The sequence below is a fragment of the Ctenopharyngodon idella genome, chromosome 7 (genome assembly GCF_019924925.1).
Source record: "Ctenopharyngodon idella isolate HZGC_01 chromosome 7, HZGC01, whole genome shotgun sequence".
Classification (NCBI taxonomy): Eukaryota; Metazoa; Chordata; class Actinopteri; order Cypriniformes; family Xenocyprididae; genus Ctenopharyngodon; species Ctenopharyngodon idella.
In genome coordinates this window covers 23,338,221-23,351,435 of record NC_067226.1, presented here as the reverse complement: position 1 = coordinate 23,351,435, position 13,215 = coordinate 23,338,221, and the positions used below count along the sequence as shown (strand labels likewise).

Genomic DNA, 13,215 nt, shown 5'->3' with positions numbered 1-13,215 from the left:
ATGTGTTTTTAGTCTAGATTTAAACTGACAAGAGTGTGTCTGCTTCCCGAACAATTCTAGGAATAAATTACATTTTAAAATATTTATATTACAATAGAAAATATTTTACAGTTTGACTGTATTTTTGATTAAAAAAAATGCAGCCTTGGTGAAGAGACTTATTTCAAAAACATTCAAAATGAACATTATGCTTGTTTTGAAGCAAAAACAAACACGATTTAATAATTCATGCATCAAGGGTTAATCAGCCTTTGTGTAAGTGGTTTGTTATTTTCAAAAAAATGAATTCCTAGATTACATCAGTTTGGCCTGTACCTACATTTCTGTGAAGGCACCTAGTTGCATAAGAAGTAAAAGAAAGAGGTAAGAAATAATGAAATAAGAAAAGCTCATTAGCCGAGTCACTGCTTTTGAGGGGAAACCAGAGGCCTGTGTGTTTTATTGCTAACGGTTCAGTGGGCTTCTAAGGAGGCTTACACCAGTTTAATCACTGTTTTTTCACTATGATCTTCAAAAAAAAAAAAAAAAAAAGCCCTGGAGCCAGCCAGAAGAGAAGCTATGAAGGGGGTTTCTGTTCTTCTTCGGGCTGATTTAGCACTGTCTGTTCCCCCCTTTACTGAGTGTTGTCTGTTTGCTGAAACTAGGTGGGGACAGAAGAAAAAACGTGTGTGTGTCAAGGCTACTCAGTGTAGTGCTCAAGAACTGGCCAATAGGGTGACAGATAAATCACGTTTCCAGGGGTGACTGGGGTAGTGTGTGCTAATTTCAAGATGTTACTGAAGCAAACACGATCCTCCTATCTTCCAACTGTTATTCCCTCTACACATAATTCTGATAACAAAATCGTTAGTTACTTTTAAAAACCTTCACACAACCATCAGAAACTCCATATCTAGGGTGTCACACAGACATTTTCTGTAGTGAAAACCATTTCCTCAATAGCATTATTGCATCCGCCCTAATTTCTCAAGTTATAGATATTTCTTCATTACCTTGGTGAGATAATTGTAACATTGGCGCCAACTCTGCACTGCAGACAATAGTTGACAGTGTTCCAGGCCTCGTTTTCCCCTTTCACTGGAAGTGCAGAGGTCACCTGATGGAGTGGTAAGACATGACAAACGTGCCTCATGAAAGGGACAAAAGATCTAAGTTAGGGGTTCAGAGACTGATTAGGCAATAGCAACTGTATTAAATATTAAGCCTACATGTGAAGCTTTTTTAGGCAACAACAAGTTACAAAAATCACAATGAAAGGTTTCTGGAATTTATCAATGCAGGCTTAGGCTACTTAAAGCTATATTTTTCCTAAAATATCTTAAAATTACTATAATAAAATTGGTGGTGTTGTTTTAAGCCCGTTTCCGCCATATAAGAAAAAAAACTTGATGAATCATAATTGTCATAATTTCGACTTTTTATTTCACGATTTTGACGTAGTTTCTCACAATTTTGCCTATAGGCTAGCGCTTTACCGCTTAAGGCTAGCGCTTTACCGCTTAAGTCGTGACGTAAGGAACGCAGTTTCTGGGTCCAAGCCTCGACTCATTTCGCTTGAGAATGGCATCTCTACGGCTGTTTATGAGCGCTATTTATTCATATTAAACATTTAACGTTTTAAAGTTAAACATTTAAAATACTTACAGTCTACACGCAGTCTCCGTGCTCACAGAGTCACAGACATTAATATTTTAACGATTTATAAAAGATGAATCACTGTCTGGCCATCTGGGATTTTAGTATGGAGATAAAGGTTATGATTATAATTTTTTGGAAGTATTACACCACACCATGTGTGTATATTAGCACCATTTGTTGTTTTCTTGTGGTATGAGATAGAGCGTTTGGACCCGGAAGCGCTGCAGCATGACGAAAGACTTAACAAACGAATAGCCTACAATACAGATTATTTCAAAGCAGCTTTAGTTTGTCCGTTTAGGGCTACTGTAGAAACATGCCGGCGCAAAATGGCGACTTAACATGTAAGGGGACCCGCGGCGTGTGAGATAGAAATGGCTCATTCTAAGGTAATAAAAACAACGGTTCATTATGTAAGGTCTTTATACACCACTGAAAACATAGTTATGTAGGGTAGACCGGGTACAGTTGGTATACTTTTTGCTTTTTCCATTACCACACCAAAACTAGGGACTGCAAAGAAGTGATTTTTCATATGACATTTTCTTTACTTGTCTATAAAATATTAATAATGATTAACATCCATAAGTAGGTCATATTTGCCACATTTAGCTCATAAACACAATAAGCTTTTTTGTTCCAACTGTACACATGTCGGGTACAGCTGAGACACCCAGCCTTAATGCTGGAAAGCTGCCTAACCAATCCAAATGTAAAATACCTTTAAAAATGAGAATTCAACAGTTTTTATTTCCATTCAGTACTTTATTTGATTATTTGTTTAGTTAAAAGTAGTTAATTTGTAAAACATCGTACAGTAATGGCAAACAGCCATACAATATTTAATTTCAGTTCATCATTTTAATAGTAACAGTTGAAAAGTTGAGTAACAGTAACAAACATTGAACAATTGCAAACAGCAATAATAAAACCGATCAAATCTATTAACTTGTGATCTTACATCGTGCAACTAAACTGCATGTGTCGCAGTTTAGGATTTTAGTGCGGGTACATTTGATACAGTGTGTCTCAACTGTACCCCGCTGACCAATATGTCAGTTTTTAGAGCACAGGTTAAGGTTTACGAAAATGTAAGTTAACTCTAACAGTCATGTAAGGATGAGAAGCTATTCAATGTGGAAGGGACGTGGTAAAGTGAAAAACTTACCTTAGAAAAAAAAAAAAAAAAAAACTTTCGCCGATATCTTCGGACTGGAGAAGCGCATGTACTTCAAATTTCCCACGATCGAAGAGGGCGCTAATACGCAAGCAAATATCACAGATCAGACTTGTTGCGCACTAAAGTTATTTAAGGTGTTTCAAATGTACCCCTGTACCAACTGTACCTGGTCTATTATATTGCATTTCTGTCAAGGATCCTTCTCAAATTTACACATTGCACCTTTAATAATTAGTTCATTTCATGACATATAGCCTATAACAGTTCTGCAGAAAACAGTGATGTTGTTGTTTCTTATGTGACGGAAGCGGGCTTTCATATTAAAGACACTTCTCTTGATTGAAAAATATGTTATAGAGAAAATAAACTTCATCTAGTTTGCTACCCGAAATTTTGTGTAGAGTAACAAAGTTTTAAAACTTAAGTGAAGAAGATGCGAGTGATTCTATGTGGTGTGACGTCACGACATCACAGGCATGGCACACCGGGCATCGCGCGCCAGCCAGCCGTTACCCCCTCATTAGGCTCATCCCTCGAGTCTACACTTCGGCATCTGCATTGTACGCAACACTTTGACTACAGTTGACATCAGTGTCGAGGTATAAACAAACACCGCTAGCTGAGTGAGTGAGTGACTGCTAGTTTTTGTCTTGGCGAGTTGAGTAGCCTACATTTTCTCAAATTCATTAGTTTGAGTTTAGGTTCTTCAGAGAGTAGGCTAACAGGTGCGGCAGCGGTCACCGAGTCAAGTTTATTGCCAAGTCAGCTTGCCATTAAGTAAAAAAAAAAATGGCAAACTCGGGTGTTCAGTTGCTTGGATTTGGTCTCTCTCTGGTCGGCATCATTGGACTGATCGTGGGCACCATCCTCCCGCAGTGGAAGATGTCCGCGTACGTGGGGGACAGTATTATCACGGCAGTGGCTACTTACCAGGGACTGTGGATGTCCTGCGCGTTTCAGAGCACCGGACAGCTTCAGTGCAAAATCTACGATTCCATTCTACACTTAGACAGTGAGTTAAACCATGTTATCCTACAATTATATATCTGTCTGTTTGTCCGTCCACCCGTCTCTCTGTATATCTGGCTGTCTGTCGCATGTCACACACAAACACACGTTTGTTTTGCTATCTTAGTGAGGACATTGGATAGACTTCCATTGATTTTATATCAGGTCAGTGATATTTTCTATCACCTAACCCAACCCCTACTCCTAAACCTACCCACCACAGAAACATGTGCAAAACACTTTAGATTTAAATAAAAACCAGTCAAACGTCCTCACTAGTGGGTTGTGAAAGTATTTCACAATATAAGTGAGGACATTTGGTCCTCACAAGTATAGCCAAAACAAGTTCACACACACACACTGTTAAAACAAATTTAAGTTTACTCAATTTGTCTGTAGCTACAAGCCATTTGTACTTAAACTATATTAAACTAACTTTAAAAAAATCGAGTTGAATCTCGTATCGTATAATATAAAAAAATTGAAATTGCTTACATTATTTTGATGTTAAAGTAATATATAAAAAAAATGTTGCCATGACTTATTGATCATATGATTTTATACACACACATTAATTTTCCATTAATTATTGCTGTATTAATGTTCCCTTTTTTTTTTTTTTTATCTATTTTGTATATTACTTATAATAGGCTGAAGATCCACATGTAGTCAACCAGGTGATTGGAAATTAATAAATATCAATTTAAGTGTAGAAATTTCCAGTGGTCAAAACACATCACACATATTGATTTCCTAACAAATCAAGGGGCCTGCCCTATAGTGTAAATCTATACTGTAGGTGTTTATTGGAATTCTCTGGCATATCAAACCATAGTTTCCAACTCTTCACACACACACTCAAATAAACACTGGTGCCATTCCCAGCCAGCGCTTGATTAACGGATGCTGGCCTCGTCAGTGGGAGTTTGAATCTACTGTATTCCTGTAATGTAACCAGGCAGGACAGGTAGCCATGGTGAAAGCAGCCTGTGCTTCTCCTGGAAAAATGCAACCCATTGTTCCTATAGCTGCCACAGTATTTTTATTAACACACCCAACTACCAGTAATGAATTATGAGTTTCATTCAATTGAGTGTTTCAGTTTAGGGCTGTTACAGAAACATTCTCCCCCTGCATGGATTCCCCAAGGACTGGGAGGGGAAACCACAACCTCACGTCCCAGTTTGCAGAAACACTCTACAGATTAACATAGACTGTCCAAAAATGTGATTTAGTTCTTGCGGTTCACTCCTTGAATTGATGTATTTACTGAGGGGCTCCGTGCAGAACCTCAGGGGTCATTTCTGAGAAAGCTGTGGGACACTTCCAGTTGAAACCAGCTGGAACTGCACCTGACAGCAGGTTGAATTAGGATGGAGGGAGGAGCAAAAGGCAAAAAAACTAGAGAGAAAACAGGAGGATTAAGGGTGACCCTCTGAATTCCACAGCTGACTGTTTTCTGTGCCTGGCAAGAGATGCCTTATTGTGTTTTAATGAATAAAGGAGAGGAATAATTCTTCCACTTCACTACAGTTTGCACCCCTGCCCCTCGCACTTTCTTTTCTCCCCTCTTCGCTTGGTGGGTTTTGTGTGCACATGTACAGGAATGCTCTGGCGCAGACTGGTTCTTGTTGGAATGGCTACTTGCTCACTCTTTCAGCTGCATTGCATAAGTGATAGATTTTATACAGGCAGTTTTCATTGGCATCCTTTTTAACCGTATATGGACAGTGGATAATTAGTTGTGGGATGTGCAAGCATCACTATTGCTAATGCTCATACAAATGACTGAATGACTTTAGCAACTGCATAGCAATAATTTTAATTAAGTTATAATTTGATACTATAAATAATCATAACCTAATATTAATTATATATCATTATCATGATATATAATATTAAAATATAGAAATTATTTTATTTTATTCTATTTCCTGGTGGTTTGTTATATTTAATATTATAAATAATAATAATTTAATATATTAAATAAATATTTTTATAATTTATTGTATAATATTAAGTTATCAATGTCGTTATTACTATTTGTAATATTACACTGATTTATTTAACAGATATTTTCTAGTGGTGTGGCCATTTTTGTTATTTTTAATATTATAAATAATAATCATTTAATATCAAGTATTTTTTAAATTTCTTGTATAATATTAAGTTATTATTGTCATTATTATTATTATTTATAATATTAACAAAGTAATAATTTACTGAAGTAAAATTTAAGTTGTTAACTGTCATTATTATTGTTATTTATTTAACAGTTATTTCCTGGTGGCTTGGCCATTTTTTGTTATATTTAATATTCTTAATAATAGTGGTTTTTGTATAATTTAATGTAAAATATTAAGTTGTTATTATTGTCATTAGTATTGTTATTTATAATGTTTACTAAGTAATCATTTAGATTACCAAAATAAAGTATTTTAGTTATTATTGTCATTATTATTATTATTCATAATATTAAACTGGTTTATTTAACAGCTATTTCCTTAGTTGTGAAGATCTCAGCATCCCGTTTTGGAGTAGAATCTCACAATTTGTGTACAGTTTAATTTAATTTTTGTTATATTTAATATTATAAATAATAAAAATAATAATACTTGTAGCCTATAATATTACATTATTATTATCATTATTATTTATAATATTAAACTGATTTATTTGACAGGTATTTCCTGATGGTTTGGCCATTTTCGTGACTGACAGTTGTTAAAATCTCAACATCCAGTTTTAGTGTATAAGCTCACAATAGTATGTTTGATATTCTGTCCTTCTCTACCGTCCTTCTGCAGGTGATCTTCAAGCGACCCGTGCTTTGATGATAGTGGGTATTATTGTGTCCATTGCCGGTCTTGGTGTGGCCTGCATGGGCATGAAATGTACCACTTGCGGAGCCGATGACAACGTTCGCAAGTCTCGCACGGCTGTGACGGGAGGCATCATACTGCTTGTGGGAGGTGAGTGTACGTGTGAGTGAGAATACTGAGGCAGACTGTTCACACTAACTGTTTACAGCAAAAAATCTTTGAACTTCTCTTATATAACATCAGTCTCAGCTCAGTCTCGGGGTCAGTGAACATCACAGAAAACAGGGTAGCTAATGCTTTGAAGATATTGTCAAAGAAAGAAAGATCTGTCTTTGAAACAATTTCTGTTATTTGTTCCTACAGCCCTCTGCGCAGTTGTCGCCTGCTCGTGGTTTGCCCACAATGTGATCCGAGCCTTCTACAACCCCTTCACTCCAGTGAACACCAAGTGAGCACAAGGAATTTTACTTTGCACAATTTCTGGAGCAGAGTGTCCCAACTCTGTTCCTGGATGTCACCCAAAAAGACACATTTGGATGTCTCTCTCTTATCTGACACACCCATTTCAGTTCTTGGAGCAATTCTGCTAGTGTTGATTAGATGAATTAGATGTATTTCGATTATGGAAACATCCAAAATCTGCAGTGTTGGGGAGAATCCAGGAACAGGGATAAGAAACACCCTAGAATGCAATTGCATAGTAAATATATGAGGTTTCATTTGTACCAAAAAAAATGAGTCAACTGTTTTGTGTTTTGTACTTGTTCAGATAAATTAGTACATGTTGATGTGTACATTCTCTGTTTGTCGTATTTGTCCTCACTGTAGTCTAGTTCTGTTGTCTTGTAGTTTTGTTATTTATTCCTTACCGCCATCATCTTCTGTTGTATTGTTCTCATATAAAAAGAACAGTGAAAGACCCCATGTATCTCTGAAGGGAACCGACTGTCTTTAGAAAAGTTTCGATGACATACTACCTCAGTATAATGCCTAAAAAAGTAGTGTTCAATGATACTTTGTTCACAAGGGTAACCGCTATATATTTCTGCTGTTCCATAAGCGCCACCTACTGTTAGAGAGTGAACTCGTTTTTGGTCAGACAAAAGTGAAAATCGGTCTAAAGGTTAATGTGTTCTAGAAATCTACACAATTAGGATGAATAATGTGTGTGTGTGTGTGTGTGTGTGTGTGTGTGTGTGTGTGTGTGTATATGTATATGTATATATATATATATATATATATATACACTGTGTATATATAAATAGTAAATCATCTTTTGAAAGTAACTTGATCAGTAATCAGTTACATCATTACACCAGTAGGTGGCGACAAGTAACTGTTAAATGTTTTTGTAATTTAATCATTCATTCAAGAGATTTGTTCAGAAATGCTGATTCATCCAGTAATGAAACAAGTGAAGTATTTATGAGTGGATCATTGAATCATTCATTCAAACCGATTTCTTTATAAAAAAAAAAAAAAAAATTTTTCAAATGAATTAAACATTTTTATAATTAAACTGCAGCAATTAACATTTTGTCAGAACCTCTAGCATATATTGTTATCGTCGTCTATTCAGAATTGTGATCTCTATTTTAATAATAATGATAATAATAAAAAAAATTCATGATTCTTAATTCATCCAGAATTGTGCAGCTCTACTTCACATTCATGTACTGTAATCTAGATCAGTTTATTTCAAATAATTTATCATTGTCATAATATCTCCCTTTTCTCTTTATTCTTTAACATTAGGTTTGAGTTTGGAGCAGCTATTTTCATTGCTTGGGCTGGGTCATTTCTTGATGTTCTCGGTGGAGCCATGTTGGCTGCCTCCTGCAGTCGAAGTAAACAAGTGTCAAAATATCCTAAAAGTAACTCTGCACGCTCTGCCAACAGCAGCAACAAAGAGTATGTGTGACCAAGACTGCCTCTCACTGGACAGACACTGCACTGCAGCAACTTCATAAGGTGAAGAATTTCTTCAACAGAATAATGAACTCGAAGGAAATGAGGTTAAAATGCTGAAACTGAGAAAGAAAGCAGTTTACAAACTGTCTAATGTCCCATAATAAAAAGGGCAACCAGTTGTCCAAAAGTTAAAGTAAAAACAAAATAGATAATACATTTACAAGCTCTCTGGGAGTTTTGACATGGAGGATTGTAGAAATCTAGTGCCAGTAAAAATACTCACAGCCTGCTTTGAAGACCTCAGTGTTCCAATGAAGTAAACAACTAGGTTGTTTTCTCTATGTGAAAGAAAAGAAACTTGGATAGTGGCTCATATATGTTGGCGTTTCCAAAGTGTCCACTAGGGAGCACTATAACCAACACAGTGAGCAGGTGTCGTCCAAAATGGAGGAAGATTTTTAAGATTTGCTTTTGTTGATTTGCTTTTAGAGTATTTATCCTAACAGCAGCTGAAATGCTAACATGATTAATACTCATCTGAGTCACCCTTATGTAATTTCATGTAATTGCAGTATTTTACATATGGTACAGCAGGATCCTGAACATTTTTTTTTTTTTTCATTTGCTTAACACATTAACTCATGGCTTGTGTTATGCCACATCATGTTAATTTTTACCATCCATGAGTCCTTCTGAATATCTTTTACTTAAAAATGTTTCTTAATAATGTCAGTGTTAGTTAGATATCATTTATGTATTTGTTTTACATGCTTATTTTCAATAAAGTGTGCTTGGTTGAAAAGGACAATGACATTCCCAATGTGAATCTGCATTACACACAAATATTTAAAAATCCCAGATTTCAATATAGATAACATAAACCTGGAAATTAAAATATTTCACTCTTTTTCCCCCCCAAATTTTATCTAATAGAAAAGATCATGCCAGTCTGCAATATCCTGAAATTTAATTTTGTTTGTTTTTTAATTGAAAAGAAAAACTTACCCAAACATTAACAATGTCAATAAAGTTACTCATGCATACTTTATTACTCCCATTCCACCACACTCCCCCAAAACAATTTACAAAAATCCATTAATTTCCATGCAAACATCTAGAAGTCAAAGCCATTTTTAAGAGCAATGTACTTTGACCAACATGTGAGATCAATTTAGACAATTTCGTCAGTCAGTATGCATTTAAGATTGTACTTGATTCAATTCAAACTAAAATCAACAGGCACATAAAAACAGTGACCTAACAAAAAACTCCTTACAATGAACTGTCATTCAGAAAAATGTCAAGGTAGACCTTGATTACTGAGGTAACCACAGGTCTTACCAAATGGCGCATTACATGTTAACAAAGTTTCACAGGAAAATGTCCTCTTTGGGAGATGAGTAATCCAACCTGCTGAGGTTAGCTTTCTTATTCTGCAGTAAAGTGCAAATTTAATAAATATAGCCCTGTTGCATTAGAGATCATCAAGATCTTGACCTCAAAAATGAAACATCCAACACAGAGGACACCAGACAGGATCATTCAGTGCTACAGAAGCACAACATCAGTTAAGTGATGAGCAAGCATAAAGTGAACAGGAAAAAAAGTCCACAGTTCTCTTGTTTGATCTTGAAGTGGCGAAAGCCTTAAAAGCTGTACAGTGAAGGGTGACGACAAGTGAGAACATGTGAGAGGGAGATTTTAGTTCGATTAAATTGTGTAAGCCTGCTGTTGGTGTGCTGGCCTCCTAACAGCTTTGGCACAGTCCGTCACGCATCAGGCAACAGGTGATACTCTCTGAGATGCCGGGAAGCTTCTGTTATTGTTTATGATATCATCCAAGTCCTCATCATCAATAACCACTGTAAAGGCAAAAGAAGAAATCATTTGACAACAGAGTGGAAACAAGTGAATATCACAAGTTACAGTGGGTTCAAGTGCTCCTGGGAAGTTTGTATTTACATGTTGGGAAGTCGTGAGGTGCACTCTGGTAGTGACGTATACATAAAATTCACAGGAGTGATGAATAAAGAGAATGCATCAGGTGTGTGTTTTGCTTTGTGTATTTCTATTCAGTTTTATTCTGAATCATTATATATTGTATCGTAATCGTACAATACTATTGTATTTTGTACGTACTAAGTTTTATTGTAAATAAAAAAAAATTGTAATTTCATTCATTTTAACAAATCTACAGACGCTGCATTCATTGCGCCTGACATGTTATCTCACTGACACGGACCCAACTCAGAAACTCTGGGATAAAAGAAAGTTTTTTTCCCTCTCATAATTACGACTTTGTGGTGTCCATCATGTGCATTTGACTCATAAATACAATCTTTCCGACATGACTTGAATGCACCATTAGTCACAATTATTACTTCCCTTTAAAGTTATTTTTAATGACTAGAAAAGGGAACATGTTACTTGTGAAGGATCTAAGGATTCTCAATAACCTGTGTGTTACTTCAAGAAAGCATACACCTCCGTTGTCTTTTGTTACTATTATTATTTGACTGACATCATTTATCATTTTATTATTATTATTCATTCATGTCACTGTGAGAGAATGACTCCATTTTGAGGTTTTTAACGTCACAGGACGATGTTGTGAAGCAGATTTTCCATTGCTTTTGCTTTGGTATCATAACACTTGTTGAATTTGTACTGGTCAGACAAAGTCTGTGCATTGAAACATATGCAGCTAAGATTATTCAATAAACTCTGCTCATTTTTATCATTATTACTTTGTCTCCTTCTTCTGCTCTTCCCTGGCTTTCTCACTCAACTTCTTGGGTAACAGACAAAACATTGGTTTTGGGAACCAGACAAAACATTGTTTTTTGGAACCAGACAAAACATTGTTTTTTGGAACCAGACAAAACTTCCTGTTAACAGGTTTCGAATACAAGACAAATATCTCCTGGCAGGATCCGGCATCAGATATGACATTTCTGACTTGGAAGCATGATCTAACATCTTGGCGTAGTTGGCAAGATCTAACATTTGTTTGGAATTTTAAAATAGATTTAAAAAGTTAGAATTTTATAAGCAGCTCATTGAGTGTCCTGCGTAGTTGCAAGGGTGTTGCTGTGTTAGTTAAGGGGATGTAGCTGGAAAGCTTTAGAGAATGTAACATTTAGAACAGGGACTTTTAAACTTTTCCTGGAGACTCCCAAGCACTGCATATTTTGGATGTTTTCTCTTATTTGACACACCCAGTTGAGGAGTTCATTCAGCTGAATTAAATAAGAGAAACATCCTAAATGTGCAGTGCTGAGGAGGCTCTGTGGACCATTTTAAAAACAAAACAACAAAAGAAATTTTGGTCTTGGGTCAAGGACTTTTTAAAAAATAAATAAATCTAACCTAAGTAACTACATGTCAAGCTAACATAAAAACACAGCCTAAAATCACACCCACCTCTCGTAGACCGCCCGATCTGTCCGAGTTTGGGGGCTCGCTGCATTCTTCGTGGGGCGGACAGGAGGTCTGATCTGTTTCGCCCTGCCTGTCCGTGGTCGTACGGGAGTACTGGACTGGGTTGTAAAGCACCTGTCGGTGGTATGAGATCGGGCATCTCTGCCATGCCGTACATGACCTCCTGCTGTTGTACTTCGGTCGGTGTATTCATAAAAAAACGACCGCAAGTCGTTGGTTGTCAGTGCACTTCCGCGACGGCGACGAATGTTTCTCAATCCACCTTAACTGATTCCAAAGCTGTGTTTACCACACCTGGGGAGGGTAAAAAAACGGCAAAATCAAGCGATCAACCTAGTAACCCCTAAATAATGAAATCTAGTCATCAATATTAGAAATAAATCAAACACACAGTCGGATTACATATACACATAAGTGACGAAGAAACTGTTCGCATGCACCGGATGAGCTTGAGTATGTTCACGCCTGTCAACAACAAAGCTTTCTCTTACATTACATTAAGTTGTACATGAAACATATAACCTAAACAAATTTAAAACAACGAAACGTATCCCTACCTTGTATTTGTCCGAAGCGTGGACACCGTTTACACGTATTTGGTTTCTATGTCGATTTGTACGCCGTGTTCAACGCGAGTCGGAAGTTGCCTACTATCTACGGCGGTGAGTCTGTCGTAACTCTCACTTGGGGATTTCCTTGGTCGTTTCTGTATGCGTCACTGCGAGGGAGGGCCCGAACGCTGCAACTCACGTTGTGAACCGCGGGTAGGTGGTTATTGACGGTTCGCCCACCGTGTGTAGGCTCACCAACTGTAACCTACATACGTGAGAACCCACACTGGACGTTAGAGAATGTTTCACCCGTACTTTACCATTGACACTGTCTTGAAAGAATTTAAATTACTTTATTAGCATGATGTACTTGTAGGCTACTTATTGCCAACGCATTACAGGAAGGGGAGTGAAAGAAACAAAAGACAGGTGATGAGAAATTCGTCAATTTTAACAATTTCCTTAGCGCTTGGCAAGCTGGTTAAAATGTTGTTAGCTAAGCTTTGTGAAATATTAAAAACAGGCAGCTTTAATTGTGATATAGTATCTTCACAAGACTGCTAGTAATTGGGATGTCTGTTGTGTGGCGATACCATCTGATGTTATCAGATGATAATACCATTATTTATACAATACACCAATAGAGCTTGGCAAACTACGTCAC

The 13,215-nt window shown here is 36.6% G+C and overlaps 1 protein-coding gene and 1 long non-coding RNA gene across 2 annotated transcripts; one reads left to right on the top strand and one right to left on the bottom strand.

The window, feature by feature from the left end:
• Positions 1-3,325: 3,325 nt before the first annotated feature.
• On the top strand, positions 3,326-9,367 carry cldn7a (claudin 7a). The gene is made up of 4 exons (XM_051898687.1): positions 3,326-3,830; positions 6,634-6,798; positions 7,012-7,096; positions 8,404-9,367. Exons 1-4 carry the CDS (start codon positions 3,608-3,610, stop codon positions 8,567-8,569), a joined length of 639 nt encoding a protein of 212 aa, XP_051754647.1. The 5' UTR covers positions 3,326-3,607; the 3' UTR covers positions 8,570-9,367.
• Positions 9,368-9,584: 217 nt separating this feature from the next.
• Positions 9,585-12,232, bottom strand: LOC127515255 (uncharacterized). The gene is made up of 2 exons (XR_007930795.1): positions 11,983-12,232; positions 9,585-10,421 (listed from the first exon to the last, which is right to left on the bottom strand). It is a non-coding gene; the product is annotated as an uncharacterized LOC127515255 (long non-coding RNA).
• Positions 12,233-13,215: the final 983 nt, after the last annotated feature.

Coding starts and splice junctions, on each gene's coding strand:
- cldn7a (XM_051898687.1), top strand. CDS start 3,608: ATGGCAAACTCGGGTGTTCAGTTGCTTGGATTTGGTCTCTCTCTGGTC. Junction 6,799..7,011: donor CATCATACTGCTTGTGGGAG/GTGAGTGTACGT, acceptor TTGTTCCTACAG/CCCTCTGCGCAGTTGTCGCC. Junction 7,097..8,403: donor TTCACTCCAGTGAACACCAA/GTGAGCACAAGG, acceptor CTTTAACATTAG/GTTTGAGTTTGGAGCAGCTA.